Below are 19,156 nucleotides of genomic sequence, written 5' to 3'. Positions count from 1 at the left end.
ATATTGAGAATATGTTTTCCAAGTACTGCCTGGGCTGCTTTTCTGTACTTGAGTGGGAAATGGACCTCCCTTTCTGCATGTATAAATAACACTGGTACAGTTGATCAAAACTGACCTGACTATTGAATGAATTTGTGAATTTTAATTGGCTTGTTTGCATAGTAACAGGCAACATTCTGCCGATGGGTCCGTGGGCCCTGGGTATGTGGATTTGGCAACTTCTGGGCCCATTACATAGGAATGTAGCAGTCATTAAACACAGAGAATCCCTAGATTGCCAGGAGGCTGCTGTCCTATCACTGTCAACTTGCTGATCAGCCTTTACAGGAATTAATTATTTCACATATTTATAGCAATTTGGTGGTTAGGATATCTGCATGACAAAAAAAAATGACTTGATATTCATTCCTTCTGAAAAACGATTGTTGAAATTCCTAAGACAGGCTAAAGCTTAGAAATATTTTGCCTATATCATAATAACTAAAAATTATCCTGTACTTCCTAATCACCGAGTCACATCAAGGGGAGGCAGCTTAGCAAGAATAAGCAAAGGGTGGGGAATATTACTTGAATTTCATCGATTATAGATCATCCTAATTGAAAGGTATAAACTCTGAATAGAAAGCCAGGATTTATTCTCCTAAAAGCAGACCATAGTATGGGGTATCTACTTAGCTTAATAGATTTAGGAAAGCCAATCTACCAACAGCATCATAGACTTGTCACTGGAAAGTACCAGGCTGCTTAAGTAAAGTGGGTTAGGTGAATATGCCTCCATTGCAGCAACACCCCAGGAGCAGAGCAGCAAGCATTATACAGGTTTAATGAATAAATTAATAAAGCATTGCATGTAAATAATAGCAAGATTTGCTTTGGGCATCAATCCAAAGAGATCATTAACAATCCAAAAAGTTTTTAATTATAATTTTTAAAATTAGCAATGCAATTATGAGGCCACTGAGCTGACTTGATTATTCGTATGTCAGTGATATTTCAGATGTAACAGCATGAAAACCTCTTCTGTTGGCTGTTGTAATTCACCAGTTAGGCTAAGTAAGAAAGTAAAAATGTTCAAATATAGGCTGAGATAAGAGGAAGAAACTTGGGGAAAACCACTGAAAATTTTACTTGCAGACTCCTTTTTTTTTTTTTTTAGAAAAATGAGAATGGATTTAGGTTTTGTATTCTAGAATTGGGGCTCTGAAAATTTGAGGAAATACTATTTTTACACAAAGTAACAAGTGAACAGCAAAATAACTACTATTTTGTTCTTCTGTCTAGATATTAGGGATATTGTTTATTAAAACATTGTACCTGATATTTTTAATACAGCAAGTCTGCTGATACCTGGACATTCATGATTTGGATGTGAGATGTCATTAGCTTTTTTTTAAAGATTTTATTTATTGACTTGAGAAGGGAGAGAGAGAGAAAGGGGACTGGGAAGTGGGAAGTATCAATTTGTAGTAGTTGCTTCTCGTATGCGCCCAGGGTTTCAAACTGGCGACGTAAGCATTCCAAGTCAATGCTTTATCCACTGTTCCACCACAGGTCAGGCAGTAAAGTGTCATTAGTAAATTATATTATTGGGCTATCTTCTGGCATTACCTGAAGATTGAAATAGAGAACAATCCCTCTTCATCCTTGAAAGAATATTTCTCAAACCTTCATTTCTAACAGGAAAATAGCACAAAACATTTGTGACTCTTGAAGAAGCCAGCTGTTAATTTGAGTTATGTGAATCTGACCTATAATCTCACCTGACATTTGGAACTCAAATATTTTCCCTTATTTCCCCAACACAATTAAAATATTTAGTCTCACTTCATTTTATGAGACATAAATAGCTATGTAAGTACTCTGTAATTACTGTACATTGTAACAAATGACCTCATAAATACATTGTAATGTCCCATGTAATTACATGGTAAGTCGTGTCTTTGAGATGGCAGTTCTGAAATTGAAAGCCTGCTGGTTTCAGAGATTAATTATTTAGGGCCTAATTTGACAGTTTGCTTGAAGACATGCATCTGTTAAATAGTCACTTCTGTGTTTTTGTTTTTAAGTTTCATGGTAAGATTTTCTCTTCTTAAATAATATAGACTCAGTTGTATTTATTCTTGAATACTGGACATGTCTAAATTCTAATATACATAAAATCAAAAAGGAAATTTTTCTGTACAGGATGAGACTGATTTACAATCATATCTCTTCCTTCACACATTAGGTAGAGATTTTTTTGTGACAATAATTTTAAAGGTTTCAGTTTTATCATGCTAAAAATATTTTTTCAGTATAAGCAATTGTTAAAATTATGGGTTTTCATCTCTTATTGAACATTGTACAACCTTTAAACTAATGTTTCATTTTTTTATAGACCAAGTTGGTATGTCATGATCATTTGAAAAGGAGTGCATAATTGCAGGACCCTGAGATCTTACTGGTTATTCTTAATAAATGCATTTTATTCTATCTGTGAAAGAATTTTCATACGTCACAAACCAGTATTTAAACTCTTATCTCTTTGCCTCAGGATGCTTATATATCTGGTGAAATCAATTATTCTGAAGCTCTGCCATTCACCTACTCTCAAATAGTAGGTTGGTTTCTGTTCTGCGACAAAAAAAAAAGAAATGGGAAATAAGTGGACACTGTATTTTTCTGCCTTAAATTATATATCGGTCTATTTTCCTGTGCCTTTGAAGGGTGTAATTTTATATATAACTCCCCTGATATATTAGAGTTCTGGCTTTAGTTCCTGCATCAAGGTTATTATATGGCTTTTAACAGTTTTATTTAGTCGAAATAAATAGTCTGAGGAAAGACCTAGTGATCTGAAAGAGTTAATGATCCTCCCTAAACATCCCACTCACTTCCAGGGAATGACTTATGCACTGGAGAATAAAGTCTATTGATACTGACAAATTCTGAAATGTATTACTCGTAAGATCGCTTTATCATGAACTCTAGGGAACAACCAAATTGCTTTATTGTAATGGAATTTTGTCAAAATGTGAATACCCTCTTGAAATTGCATTCCCAATTTCTAGAACCTAGAAGAAAACAGGCCTGACTAGTAGACTGTGCATAGCAAATTATCACATGAAATAAAAAATGCTATTTTAAATCCAGGAGTTTACAAAAAGAGGATGCTAGGTACATGCCAATTCTACCTCTTTGATTTTTTCTGTATTTTCCTTTAGGGTGGACTAGACAATGTGCTTGGGGTGATTTTCTTGGTTACTTTAGGAGTATTCAGTTATTTATTTATTTTTAGCTGACCAAGAAAGTCTAGCTAATAGATGAGATTAAATTTTTCTCAAAGCAATAAAGACCATATACATAGTAATTATATATCTGAATATCAACTCCAACAGGGTTTTGGTAATCAAGGGAGCAAGCACTGTTTCTATGGGCCACTCATTAGAATATAGGGAAACTTGCCATTAAAAACCCACCTCTGCCTGACCTGTGGTGGTGCAGTGGATAAAGCGTTGACCTGGAAATGCTGAGGTCGCCGGTTCAAAACCCTGGGCTTGCCTGGTCAAGGTACATATGGGAGTTAATGCTTCCAGCTCCTCCCCCCTTCTCTCTCTCTGTCTCTCCTCTCTCTGTGTCTCTCCCTCTCTTCTCTAAAATGAATAAATAAAAAATTTAAAAAAAAAACCACCTCTGTCCTGGCCAGATAGCTCAGTTGGTTAGAGCATTCTCCCAAAGCACAGAGATTGTCAGTTCGATCCCTGGTCAGGGCACGTATAGGAACAGATCAATATTCCTCTCTCTCAATCTCTCCCTTCCTCTCTTGCTAAAATTAATAAATAAACATTAAAAAAATATTTAAAAAAAGAACCCACCTCTGTTCACATATTTGAATAAATAATTTTTGAGTGACAGAGTGCTGTTTTCCAAGAAAGTATAATCTAATTGTTGCGATCAAATGAAGACAACGGTCTCAATGAGAATCATTCATTCATTTTTATGTCTTCAATATCCAATCACATAAGGCAAAGTGACCTCATGACTCAATTCCTTGAAAAATTGCTTCAGTTTTCAGTACCCTGTTGTGTACTTCAGAACAGATGTGCATACCACTACTAATAAGAATAACGAGCTCAAATTAAAATAAAAGTAGAACTTGTTCTTTTGCAGTATTTTGGAGTTTCTTAGCTTTTTCTCATTGATTACTTCTCAAAAAGTAGGCAGGAGGTAGTGATGATCATGCAGTTGATGTTAGGTAAACAATTCCTAACATCACTTAGAAAATTAATGAGAAGCTGAGAGTGGAAGAGCATGCTTCCTGCAGTTCATCTTATTATACTCACGGAATATCTTTTATCTGCAGAACACTATTCTCTCTCTAAACAACAATTTAAAACTGCATGCTAGACAGAGCATCTCATAAGATTTTCTAAGCCCATAGCTATAAGAATTAAGGAGAGTCTAGTGTATTTCCCTGCACCTGTGCTTAAGATTTGAGCTTTTTTAACATTTGGAGTTAATTCTTAAAAGATGACTAGTGTATATTGAATAGAATGGCCATGCAAGTTTGGGACCAGAGTTGAATTAGCCACACCACTAGAGAAGATTCTATGGGCCTTACTCTTCTTTTATCCATTTTTTCTCCTAATAGAACTATGAGCCTCATCTTTAAATAACCCAAGAAATATTTATAAAATGTTACATTGAAAGTATATAAAATACTAGCCTATCAGAGTGCCAAATTGTCAGTATACCAGTGGTGACCATGGACAGTGATAGATTGGAGACCTCAGCAGTGGAGGTTTGGAAACATATTTGACCTTCATTTACTGGTTCAGGGTCCCTGTGCTGCTACATTGAAGTGGGTTAGGTTCAGTTATTAGCTTCCCCTTTTCTTTCTTGGACTTGTCAAGGATGAACTCTCAGAACTTAATTAAAGGAGCAGAGAAAAGTAGTGGCATGTCAATTTCCTAGCATCAATTACAATTTAGCCTGGTTTAAGTTAGCTAAGAAATATAAAAACAGAACATACAAGAAATGGAGTATATTACAGATGACATTTCTCACTGTGTCTGAATTTCCTTTTTAAATCTAATATGTGCCCACTGTATATACCTGAAAACGACAGATCTGTGGGGAGAATGAGTGTGGCAGGCAGAGCCGCATCAGGGGGATTGTGCTCTCAAATCCAGGAGCAACTAAGACGGTTAGGAATGTTCCTTCAGGAAGACTGGTCACGGTTTGCGGAATGATAGGCAGTAGTTGTGCCTGGTGAGAGGTGGTGACAGAAAGAGCTTCAGGTGGTGATTCAGGTCAGAGGGTTTGGGCAGTTCAGAGTGAAAGCAGAAAACATGCCCAGGCTCAGAGAGGCGAGTAAGTGTTGTCAGGGAAGTCAGCCAGCTTCTCATAAGACTCTCGCTGCTGGAGGGCTCAGCCTTGGATGTCTATGTCTGTAATGAGCCAGGCACGTTAACGTGGCAAAAGAACATTTAAAAAGAAGACGTATGGTAGCGTCTCTACCAGAGATGCCCGATTACTAAAACTCGGACCCAAACCAAAGTAGATTTGCAATATTTGATTTGAAGCTGAGCAACCTGAGAAATTGTCCCAGGGGGACTTAGCACATTACTTAACCAGGGCAGGATTTTTTCAGAGTACGTCAAGTCAGGCTCAATTCCTAAGTAGGGTTTCACTTGCACTAGGCATGAGGAGCAGGAGGCCACCAGGGCAGAGGCAAAGGGAAGACTATTTTAAATTAAATGAACGTACCGATGAAGAAATATCTGTATTATTTCAAACTCATTAAATAAGGTTACAACAGGTTAGCTTTCATTTTTAAAAATAAAAGAAAGCAGCATTTCTTGCCTGACTTTAAGACAGGTTTGTAAACTTTTATTTGAAATCAAATCTTTCTCAATTCATATATAACCATATTTTTATTATTGCACCAATATTTCACTCAACGTTTATATATTACAAGCAGACTTAAGTCTGGAAATGTGTCACACAAAGTATTTGCTAATATGGCCTTAGGTCATTTTGCATAACAGTTGCCTATGTGAATTTAAGAATGCTGGTTTTAGCATGCTACCCCAATTCCTGATTTCACTCATCACAAGAGATGGCATATTTATGATACTAGAGTAAAAACATATCAAGTCTGCAAGAATAGTACATGACTCCAGGAAAAATATAGCAAGACTTTTATACTATCTTGCTGACATTTTATCAAACCCATACCTGCTTAGTATCTTAAAGTATATCGGTTTATAAAAAGGCAAAACAGTTTTTGGAAATTTTTCACATGGTTGTGGACATAATAGTGTTTAAAGTGCTGTTTTCTTAGTCAATTAATTCCTATTCCAATTTGAAATTCAATTAGATTTCAGATGATCAGTGGAAATATTTACCAAGTATTTAAATATATGTCAAGGTTAAATATTTCGTGTTATTATTGTACAATTTTGACAGTAAGATATTATTTATTCTAAATGATGAAATTAAAAATGCCCTTCTCAGCACTAACTAGAATATTATCAATATGGGTAGCCTTTGTTTCTACATTCTCTGTGCATTGTCATTTATTGATGCTACCAGCAGGTCCAGTGAACTTTTTTTGAAAGTGGATTATTTTTTAGATAGTCTTATCCCAGTAAATGCATTATCATCTACTGAGTTGCCTATGCCAGAAAGTATAAGAGTCCTGTGTTATAACTTTCCTCCTTTACACTTGGCATTTGATAAATCACCACGTCCTGTCAAGTCTACCTCCAACAATGTGTATTATATCTCTTCACATGTTTTCATTTTTCTCCTCTCAGCCCTAGTGCTAGGCCTCCTTTTTACCATCCATGCCTGAAGGTCCTAGTCTAGTGGCTACAATAAGAAATGTGAATAGTATTCTTTAGAGGAAATTGGTCAATGCGTATTTATGGAAAAAAAGGAGTGTTGAATGTGTTGCTAGGAAGCGTCTGCCTTTCAATGCTCCTGATGTACAGAAGAAAACCAAAGTCAACACACAAATAACCAGGCCCATCTTCTGAGCATTGTTATGGTAAATGGCCTTGTTTGCTCCTCTCCTATCTTTGTTTACTTTTCCTCCCCATTCTGAATGACTTGACCTCACACCTTTACCGGCTGATGTGTTTACATATTTATTTATTGCATATTTATTATGCACTAACATTCTGATGGAACTTCCAAGCATGTTCCCATTGTCTCCTTTAATCCATACACACTCAACCCTTTGAGCTAGGTCCTGTTATTAGCTCACGCTGCAGATGATAGAACTTGGCCCCAGAGAGCTTAAGTGGCTCATTTACTGATAAGGAAGGTGGCTACTGTGGGTGTGAGCAGTGGGACACTGGAGGCATGGGGAGCAAGCAGTTAGTTATGGCAATATTTTGAACAATGGTGAATTAAGGTCTGAAATAGGACACTGGCAGAGGGGAGGTAAGGGGACAGGAGATACAATATAAAGATGTTATTTGGAAGTGCTAATGGGCACTCTGATAAAAATACGCCCTCACTGAAAGCATATTTCATTCTTCAAGCAACTTCACATGAGATTCAATGAGTTACCGGAAATGCAGAACAGAAAGACGGGGCAGAGGAGAAAACTAAATTTCAGTTTAGTTTCAAGACCCATCTGCTATGTTTCAAGGACTTTCCTTCGAATGATGCCCTCCAATTCCCTTCTGTGGGAGTGCTATATAGCTAGAACCACTTAAATTTTTTTCTTTTTTTTTTAGAAAGGCTCTTTATTAAGAAACGGAACGTGTTTTAAGAGGAGTTTCTCTTCCCCTGCAGTTCACTCTAGAGTGTGTAAGGCAAAATGTCAGCATGCAATGGGCCACATAGGATTAAAAATAGAAGGCTATGAAATGTGCTTTCTGAAAATGTTTGGAGTGCTGGGCTTATCCGTTATTTTTTTTTTCCTATTTCCTTACTACTCATATGCCCCTAAAGAGAAGAAAAGATAAAGGAATAAATTAGTGGGATTTATGGAAAGGATAATACCATATCACCAAATTGGTTGGGACTATTTCAGAAAGGAAATAAAGGCCAATGAGACCCTTTATTTTAAGACAATAAACCTGACTGCTCTCCACAATGCTATTTGCAAGCTAATTCACTTTTTATGGTAACCAGAGAGGGTTTTCTTAGTTTTTCTTCTTTTCCAAACCTGAAAAACAAACAAACAAAAAAAAACAACTGTGAAATTAATTCTTGAATCACTACAACAGTGAAAAGGATTAATTTCTCCCTCTCAAGTAATGAAAGGACCAGAAGTCAAGTCATAGCTTCCAGAATTGATTTTTCAAAAGTCAAAGGTCAAGTGTTAAGTACTTTTAATAAAAATCATTACCCGGCTTGCCCATGAAAAGTAGGTCATGTTTCAAAAATGTTCCCCTAACAGTGACACAGTGACTGCTTTAGGGGGCTCGGTGGGGACCAGGCAGTGAGTCTGAGTGACTGATTCCTGGCAGAACAGATCTCAACTAGTAAAGAAACACATTAAATATATATAGAAGTAGAGGAACGTTTTTATTTAACTTCCCAAAACAATATGATTTGGGACATCCAGCCATAGCATCTGCAGAAGCATTTACACAGGAAGAATTTGAGCACCAGAGTTTTTGCAGTCTGCTGGTGTATGCTGGAATTCAATGAGAACACATAAAAGGTGCTAATAAATGTAGCTGCTAGCCACATACGAGGATGGGTAAAATGGCAGAATTACTTCCGAAGATGAATAATAACCGTTGAGAGGTCATAATAGAGTGCATAACAGATTCTATTAATTAATTGCTGTGGGCATTGATATTAAGGTATTGGCTATGTGGGAATGATTTATGCAATCACTGGAAGTCCCCAAATATGATAAAGAAAAATTATTTATGTCAAAAACTACCTATTTCTCATGTAATCATTAGTATAATTAAGTTCTTGAGGCTTATTGAGATATTTACAATCATTTGGTAGATTACTAAGCACAATCATTCTCCCTTTTTCACTGTGTACATTGAAGTTTAGATCATTTATAAGACTGATGAGAGGTCATGCACTAAAGCCAGAGAAAAGCATTCACTGAAAATCATAAGGTTTTACCTCTTGGTCTAAAATTTAACAGCTTCAGATGTGTTTTCATTTTCTATGTTAAGTTAATTTTGACTTTTTAAAAAACAAGCTTGTAGTCTTTAGAAAGTGATGCTTTTTAATTTGCCAAGGAATCCTTATTGGAAGGCCTATTGAATATATTAAAATCTAATTATTTAAATTCAGTTTTATTTCTTCCAAGAATATTTTGTATGTGAACTTAGGTGAGTAGAATTGCCAAGTAGATGCTATGATTATTTATTTTAGCATGAAATGGTAAGGACAAGTTAGACTCAATAGTTGGATAATCTACCAGTGATGCTACAAGGTGACTTCTGGACATTTATTTTATTCTGTACCTCTATTTTCTCCTTTGTAAAATTGTTAAATGTTGTTGATATCTGCTATGACTACCTTAAAGCATTGAAAAATAAAAATGAGTAGTGGAATATAACTAGAAAGTATACCTATTCATCAAATCTGCATTTCTTTTATAAAACACTTGAGAGCAAAGAACATGGCCACACATGCATGTGGACAGGATAGTAGGGGATAGGCCAGTTTGTATGTATTTAAGACTAGGAGTTCTTTGAGAGTCAGGGACAATATATCATTATTTTTCCATTCATTAGTTTGTCTCCCACAGAACTTAGCCAATCAAATGAATTGTGTGCTTTTGTCAAAATTAGACAAATGGGAATACTGCCAAATTGTAAGAGTGGATTGAATTTGGTTCTAAGGGATAATCCCTAATACTCCTTGCCTCTCTGCTTTATACTTAGGTTTGGGTCATGTCTTTGACCCTGCCCTGTTGTCCATCTTTTCTCCAATGTTTTAATTTGCATCTGTTATTTTACAGAGTATCAAAGTAAGCTGGCTGCCTCCTCCATCAGGAACACAAAATGGATTTATTACGGGCTATAAAATTCGACACAGAAAGACAACTCGCCGGGGTGAGATGGAAACCCTGGAGCCGAACAACCTCTGGTACCTGTTCACAGGTCAGCGTTCCCATGGTGCAGTCTGGCAAAGTTTTGATGAGTTAAATGCTTTAAGAATAAAATAAATTCTGGCCCTGGCCGGTTGGCTCAGTGGTAGAGCGTCGGCCTGGCGTGCAGAAGTCCCGGGTTCGATTCCCGGCCAGGGCACACAGGAGAGGCGCCCATCTGCTTCTCCACCCCTCCCCCTCTCCTTCCTCTCTGTCTCTCTCTTCCCCTCCCGCAGCTGAGGCTCCATTGGAGCAAAGATGGCCCGGGCTCTGGGGATGGCTCCTTGGCCTCTGCCCCAGGCGCTAGAGTGGCTCTGGTCGCCCCCTGGTGGGCAGAGTGTCGCCCCCTGGTGGGCGTGCCGGGTGGATCCCGGTCAGGCGCATGCAGGAGTCTGACTGTCTCTCCCCGTTTCTAGCTTCAGAAAAAATACAAAAAAGAAAAAAAAGAAAAAAAGAAATTCTTATTTCAGGGGAACATTCTTCCTTTTTCCTGGAAAGGGATATTTCTTGATCTGCACAAGAATGACCTTTATGAATTGAAATTGATCTTTTCTATAATGCTTTCACTTTGTATTTTGTTTCGGGATCATAATAAATTCATCTTTGAGTGTTATTTATCCATATTGTTTTCTCAGCATTGCTGATGTAATGTAGCTCCTGTGGTCAAATAACTTTTTTAGTAACTTTTTTTATTTAATAATTTTAGAGAGATGAGAGAGAGAGAAAGAGAGAAGGGGGAGAGGAAGGAAGGAGCAGGAATCATCAATTCCCATATGTGCCTTGACTGGGGAAGCCTGGGGTTTCAAACCAGCAACCTCAGCTTCCCAGGTCGATGCTTTATCCCCTGTGCCACCACGGTTTGGCTCAAATAACTTTTAAAGTTTTAACTAATAATTCTTAAAAGTCATCTAATCAAATGGTTCCAAGTTTAAGCCACTTCGATCTCACCTCCCCCAATCTCCGGGGGATGATGATCAGTTTGAAAAATAGATATAAGGGTAGCTTGAGGAATAAACAGAGAAATTGCTCTACATCTCATAAATATAAATTTACTTTTATAGCAATATTGGTGGACTTCATAGTAGATCAAACTTCTCTATGAAAACTGGACCCAGTTTTCATACAGTATATAGAAAATTTTTTTAATTTTTATGAAACTAATAATTATGTATTTCCTTTAACTATTGGAATACAATACATGCCAGTTAGTTTCCTTCCTAGAATGCAGAGACTAAGTCAAGCTTTTCAAGTAATACCTTTGGGGGTACAAGCCCAGGAAAACAACAGTGAGGGAACAAGGGAGGCAAGCCAGGGAAGGGAAGAAAAGGAATCAGGCCATGGTGGTGTATTATCGAGCTGGCCACAGGGTTAGAACAGATACAGAGTTTGGCTGGCCTCATATGGCATCTTGAGTGGTTGCGTGTCTCACAGTCAATGGCTGGATAAGAAGAGTGAGCAGTTTCTCTTTCTTCTGTCATTAGTCAAAATCCACTGACAGGTTGGATTTTGTACCTCCAGACAGCTCCCTGGTATGCCGGAGCTTCAGGTGAGTGTGCAGATATGGAATTCTCTCCTTGCCAATCAGCATGTATGTGATGGTGGCTTGCTCTAGGGTAGCAGCCATACTCAGGACTTGCTGTTCCAGAGAAGAGCATACACTGTGCCAGTGGCTTGAGAAGCAAAACAAAGCAGTGGCTCATGACAAGGAGTGGTAGGTAAACTTGAGCAAATCTGGAATGGCACCTAAACTCTGTCTGCGACAATATATACACTAAAACAGTGGTCCCCAACCCCCAGACTGTGGACCCGTACCGGTCCGTGGGCCATTTGGTACCGGTCTGCAGAGAAAGAATAAATAACTTACATTATTTCTGTTTTATTTATATTTAAGTCTGAATGATGTTTTAGTTTTAAAAAATGACCAGATTCCCTCTGTTACGTCCATCTAAGACTCACTCTTGATGCTTGTCTCAGTCATGTGATACATTTATTCATCCCGCCCTAAAGGCCGGTCCGTGAAAATATTTTCTGACATTAAACCAGTCTGTGGCCCAAAAAAGGTTGGGGACCACTGCACTAAAACCCATAACTACAACTAATAAGAAAATTAAACTATTATTGCATATGAGAAGAAAAGAGAGTAATTCCTTATTTATTCATTTATCTATAATAAATTATCAGTAAATTTTCATTTGAAATCATAGTACAGAAGCACAACACACACCACGCACATACACGCACACATATATACATGCTTTAAGCCAATGTTCAGCCTATAGTCTGATGCTTGATAAAAACACTTTTATTTCTCTCAGGTTGTTTATTTTGATGCCCATAAAATTTTAGCATAATAGAGTACTTCAAAGGAAGATTGCCAAAAAAGCGCATTTTTTTGTTGGGTATCTGGACAAAATCTCCTAGGCAAGCATTGTTGAATCTAAGCAGAAGCCACAGCATTCTAACATACCTTTTAAAAAGTTTAGGAATCCTTTTATAAGCCAGTCAGACAAAGACAAGTACCTTATGATTTCAGTCATGTGTGTAATCCAATGAACAAAATGAACTAATAAGCAAAATAGAGACAGACTCAGAATAGAGAGCAGGCTGACAGCTGTTGGGGGATGTCACCAGATGAGGGTATTTAGGGATTGAGAAAAAGAAAAAGGGAAAAACTCATGGACATGGACAACAGTATGGTGATTGCCACAGGGGGAAGAAAGATGAGGAGAGGTGGAAGAGGGTAAAGGGGATAAATGGTGATGGAAGGAGACTTGACTTGGGGTGGCTGAGCACACAGTACAGTGTACAGAAGATGGGGAATTGTGCACCTGAAACATGTAATTTTGTTAAACAGTGTCACCCTAATAAATTAAATAAAAAGGAATAAAATAAGTCTGATAGAGAAAGTCAAGAACTATATGGTTTTACTTATATGTGGGATATAAAATGAAAGCGACAAATATGAAAAGCATACAAACAAAAACTCACAGACACAGACAATAATATGGTGTTTATTAGAGGGAAGAGCAATAGAAGGTATAGAGGGTAAAGGGGTCAAATATATGGTCACAGAAGAAGACTTAGCTTTGGGTGGTGAACACATAATGCAATATACAGATGATGCATTACATAATTGTATACTTGAAACCTATATAATTTTATTATCCAATATCACACCAATAAATTTAATATAATTTACTAGATAGATAGATAGGGAGGTAGGAAGATAGATAGATAGATAGATAGATAGATAGATAGATAGATGATAGAGTTCCAAGAGCAGATTTATTTCCCTGAGACAAAAATAAAAATAAATTAAAAAATAAAAAGCTTAAGAAAAGCCAAGATTCTATGCCCTTTTTCTCTGATGAAATGATGAGAAGAAGGTAAAAATATTGAAGTTGAAGTGAGGTATGAGTGTTCTTTGTGATATTTAGTATATAGTATTTACTTTGAAAGAAATCACCAGAATTTAAAAATCTTGCTGAAAAAATTATAGTATAAATTCTAAGATTAATGTGAGGCTAGAAGAAAAGATGGATAATTGAATCAAAGCCTTACATTTTAATAGCTATGTGCACTTGAAGTCCTGAAACATTTTTTATTTATTTTTATTTTTTTGTAAAAAATGAGGAGAATTTTCTAAAATTAGACATGAAATGCAACTCAAATAAATACACCATGTAATAAGTATTTTCTTCAGTTTTTATCCATGGGAAATTGTACAGTCACAGGTTTTGATGCATCCTTTATGCAAGATTATCCAATGCACAATTATGCAAGAGATTGTTACCCAAGCATTGTCAAACATCGACTCTTCAGGACTGAAGATAAGGTGTGCTGAGGGCCAGCTCGAGGTGAGGGTCTTCAGGTTCTTCAGTAGTCAAACAGAGAGAGGCAGGCAACCTTTCACACCCCTGTTCTTGAACCATCCCAGCAGTTAATGTGAACAGGAATAGCTTTTGTTTCTCTGATTCCCCTTTCCCACCAAAGGTTCCTAATTTTCAAGACAATTGTTGGAGTTTAGGCTAGTTCCAAACAATGTTTAACAGTTGACTAAAGTTCATCTTGTTCTTTGCTGTCAATTACATCTTCAGAAGGTACTAGGAAATTGTCAAAGCATTTTATTTCTGTTTTCTTAATGGTATACAAGTCATAATTAAGAAAAGGAATAGCAACCTTTGCCTGTAGAGATACTTTAAAATTGATTGAATTTATACAATATCACATCATCTGCAAATAATGATAGTTTTATTTCTTCTTTTCCAATTTGGATGTCTTTTATTTCTTCTTCTTCTCTGATTGCTGTGGCTAGGACTTCCAGGACTATGTTGAATAACAGTGGCAAAAGGGGGCAACCCTGCCATGTTCCTGATCTTAAGGGGTTTGCTGTTAATTTTTTCCCATTTGAATATGATGTTGGCTGTGGGTTTGTCATAGATGGTCTTTATCATGTTGAGGTATGTTCCCTGTATTCCCACTTTGCTGAGAGTTTTGATCATGAATGGGTGCTGCATTTTATCAAATGCTTTTTTTGTATCTATTGAAATTATCATGTGGTTTTTCTTCTTCCTTTTGTTTATGTGATTCACTTGTGAATACTGTAACAGCCTTGTCTCCCCAGAATAAATCCCACTTGATCATGTGTATGATTTTTTTCATATATTGCTGGATTCGGTTTGCTAACATTTTGTTGAGAATTTTAGCATCTAAATTCATCGGGGATATTGGCCTATAAATTTCTTTCTTTGTGCTGTCTTTGCCTGGTTTTGGAATCAGAATTATGCTCGCCTCATGAAAGGAGCTTGGAAATCTTCCTTCCTCTTGAAATTTTTGAAATAGCTTGAGAAGGATAGGAGTTATTTCTTCTTTGAATATTTGGAAGAATTCACTTGTGAAGACATCTGGCCCCGGGCTTTTGTTTGTTGGGAGTTTTTTGATAACTTTTGATCTCATTTGTTGTAATTGTTCTGTTTAGGTTTTCTGATTGTTCCTGTTTGATTTTTAAAAGATTATATGTTTCAAGGAATTTGTTCATTTCATCTAGGTGGTCTAATTTTTTGGCATACAAATCTTCATAATATTTCTTACAATATTTTGCATTTCTGTTGTGTCAGTTGTTATTTTCTACTCTCATTTCTAATTTTATTTATTTGAGTCCTCTCTCTTTTTTTCTTGGTGAGTCTAGTTAAAGGTTCATCAATCCTGTTTACCTTTTCAAATAACCATCTCCTGGTTTCATTGATCCTCTATATTGTTTCTTTAGCCTCTATGTCATTTATTTCCACTCTGATCTTTATTTTTTCCTTCCTTCTACTATCTTTTGGCTTTACTTGATGTTATTTTTCTAGCTCTGTTTGATGCAGGGTCAAGTTGTTTATCTGAGTTTTTTCTAGCTTCTTGAGGTATACCTGTGATGCTATGAACTTCCCTCACAGGACTGCTTTTGCTGTGTCCCATAAGTTTTGAGTTGATATATGCTCATTATCATTCATTTCTAGGAATTTTTAAATTTCTTCTTTGATCTCATTGTTAACCCATTCATTATTTAATAACATGCTATTTAGTTTCCAAGTGTTTGAGTATTTTTCAATTTTTCTGTTGTGGTTGATTTCTAGTTTCATGCCATTGTGATCAGAGAAAATGCTTGATATTATTTCAATCTTTTTAAATTTGTTGAGACCACTTTTGTGCCCTAATATGTGGTCTATCCAGGAGAATGTACCATGAACACTTGAAAAGAATGTATATTCTGCTGCTTTAGGATGAAAGGTTCTGAAGATGTCTATTAAATCAAGCTGATAAGGTGTCCTTTAAGTCTGTTGTTTCTTTGTTAATTTTCTTTCTTGAGGATCTATCTAGTGATGTTAGTGGGGTATTGAAATCCCCTACTATTATAGTATTGCTATTGATCTCACCCTTTATATCCATCAAAGTCTGCTTTATATAATTAGGTGCTCTTATATTAGGCATGTAGATATTTATAATGGTTATATCTTCCTGTTGGATTGCTCCCTTTATCATTATGCAGTGACCTTCTTTATCTCTTACTATAGCCTTTGTTTTAAAGTCCATTTTGCCTCATATAAGTATTGTTACCCCAGCTTTTTTTTCATTTCCCTTTGCTTGAAATATTTTTTTCCATCCTTTTATCTTCAGACTATGTGCATCTTTTGTTTTAAGGTGTGTCTCTTGTAGACAGCATATGTATGGGTCCTGTTTTCTTATTCATGCAGCTACCCTATGTCTTTTGATCAGATCATTTAATCCATTTACATTTAAGGTTATTATTGATGTGTAGTTATTTCTTGCCATTTTATTCATTAAAGCTTTATTCCTCTTTTGCTATATTCTTTTTCTCCTTTGATCTGTTTACAACAGGCCCCTTAGCATTTCTTGCAGCATTAGTTTGGTTGTAGTGAATTCCTTGAGTTTTTTTTGTTTGTTTGTTTGTTTTTTGTCTGGGAAGCTTTTTATATCTCCTTCAATTTTAAATGATAGCCTTACTGGATAAAGTAGTCTTGGTTGTAGGCTCTTGTTCTGCATCACTTTGAATATTCCTTGCCATTCCCTTCTGGGCTCAAGTGTTTCTGTTGAGAAGTTGAATGTCATTCTCATGGGGGCTCCTTTGTAGATGATAGCCTTTTTATCTCTAGCAGCTTTTAATATTTTCTCTTTATCACTTAGCTTTGGTATTTTAATTATGATATGTCTTGGTGTAGATTTCTTTTGGTTTCTCTTTAATGTAGTTCTCTGTGCTTCTTGAACTTGTGAGACATTTTTCTACATTAATTTAAGGAAGTTTTCAGCTATGATATGCTTGAACAAGGTCTCTATCCCTTGTTCTTTCTCTTCTTCTTTAGAAACCCCTATGCTGCAGATGCTATTTCTCTTCATGTTGTCTCAGAGCTCTCATAAAGTTTCCTCAGAATATTTGATTCTCTTTTCTTTTTTCTGCTCTGCTTCTGGCCTTCATTTATTTTGTTCTCCAACTCGCTGATTTGATCCTCAGCTTCATCCATCCTGCTTTTAATTCCTTCCACTGTGGTTTTCATTTCTGATACTGTATTTGTCATTTCTGACTGATTCTTTTTTATTATTTCAATGTCCTTTTTTATATTTGCTATGTCTTTATTAATGTGTTTGTGATGACCATCTATTGTTGTTCTAAGATTTTTGAGCATCCTAACAATCATTATTTTAAACTCTGCATCTGGAAATTTGGTTATATCTGACTCAATCAGGTCCTTTTCTGGAGATTTCTCTTGATTCATTTGGGTTGCATTTCTCTGACTTCCCATTTGGTCTGTGTATAAGAATGTATTGGCCACTGGAGTCCAATGGGTGTGGCCTCTGTGTTCCCTAGGTGTGGTCTGTCTGCAGGCCCACCACCCCCTACTGCTGCCTTGGGCGTTTGGGTGTGGGTGTTGCCGGCACCTACCTACTGCAGCAGTCGCTGCAGTTTTCACCTCTCCTCCACAGGAGGGCCTGAAACACTTTTTTAAATCACATCTTTTCTTTCTCAAGTGAAAAAGATTAAAAATATAAAATAAACTTCTTTTTATAAAGTAATTAATTAAAGAATGAGCATTTCAATATGTAAGGATTGACTATTTAATTTACAGAACTGGCCCTGGCCGGTTGGCTCAGCGGTAGAGCATCGGCCTAGCGTGCGGAGGACCTGGGTTCAATTCCCGGCCAGGGCACACAGGAGAAGCACCCATTTGCTTCTCCACCCCTCTGCCGCGCTTTCCTCTCTGTCTCTCTCTTCCCCTCCCGCAGCCAAGGCTCCATTGGAGCAAAGATGGCCCGGGCGCTGGGGATGGCTCTGTGGCCTCTGCCTCAGGCGCTAGAGTGGCTCTGGTCACAACATGGCGACACCCAGGATGGGCAGAGCATCGCCCCCTGGTGGGCAGAGCGTCACCCCATGGTGGGCGTGCCGGGTGGATCCTGGTCGGGCGCATGCGGGAGTCTGTCTGACTGTCCCTCCCTGTTTCCAGCTTCAGAAAAATGAAAAAAAAAATTAATAATTTACAGAACTGTAAATGGTGAATAAGCATGATAAAATGTTCAATCTCATTAGTAGAGAAATACAAATTCAAACAAAAATGAGTTAGCATTTTTCTTTGATTACAGTAATAAAGATAAAAGTGAATGATGATACACTGTTATGAAAAGCATATGGAAGAAATATAAACTTTCATATACCACTTATGGGACAGATAATTTCTAGAATCATACTGGAAGCAATGTGCATGTGTTATATACAGATGTATATGTATACATGGTGTATGTGTGTGTTGTGTACTTATGATCAATAACTGTATGATCTAGGTTTCCAACTTCTAGTTTATCCAATTCTACAGCCATATTTTTTGCAAAGTTAACTCTAAATATATTTAACTCATTGCATTCTTATTTTAATAACTAATAATAAAAAAGACCCTAAGTATCCAATTATATATGGTTAACTAGAAATTTCAGACATATATATCATGGGATATTTACATCTATTGAAAATGAATTACTACAAAAATATTTAAAACTTATTAAGCGATGAATTCAGTTTTATATCAGCATTAGTAATCAAGCTGATATTTATAAAAATATATGAAATTATTGGAAAATATTTAGAATAATATATACCAAAATATTAATAGTGATTGTTAAGTTTTGTAACATTAAAATGTATATTTTTAATTACATATGTGAAGTGGAGAACAATAAGTCAAAACTAGTGTCATATTATAATGTTTGGTTACAAAAATTGAAGATTTCCTTTCACTAAAACTAACTGTATGCCCACTGAACATCTAAGAAATGTGTGGGTCAGAAAATAAATGAGGAATAGTAGTCACATGGCCAAAAGAACTTGCTGGTGTGAATTGTTCAGTATTTGTGCACCTTTTTTTGCAAATAGAATTTATCACATTCAGTTCAGAATTATCAAATCAAGATTCTGACTCCCTAAGTAGACACATTTATAGGGTTTTCTCTTTACATAATGTATAATTATTTTAAAAAATGATTATATAGAGAAGCAAGTGTAAACCTCTTTCACTATCAAAGACCTTTTATTAGTTTTAGGGC

General features: G+C 36.4%; 1 protein-coding gene across 1 annotated transcript in view; it reads left to right on the top strand.

The window, feature by feature from the left end:
- Positions 1-19,156, top strand: part of DCC (DCC netrin 1 receptor) — a 1,139,534-nt gene that overhangs the window by 909,503 nt on the left and 210,875 nt on the right. Inside the window, exon 13 of the mRNA XM_066352289.1 lies at positions 9,938-10,079. Within this exon, the coding sequence (XP_066208386.1) occupies positions 9,938-10,079 (142 nt within the window). The remainder of the gene's footprint in view (positions 1-9,937; positions 10,080-19,156) is intronic.

This window comes from Saccopteryx leptura, chromosome 11 (genome assembly GCF_036850995.1).
Source record: "Saccopteryx leptura isolate mSacLep1 chromosome 11, mSacLep1_pri_phased_curated, whole genome shotgun sequence".
NCBI lineage: Eukaryota > Metazoa > Chordata > Mammalia > Chiroptera > Emballonuridae > Saccopteryx > Saccopteryx leptura.
The sequence above is the reverse complement of the archived record's forward strand: the minus strand, read 5'-3'. Positions and strand labels throughout refer to the sequence as shown.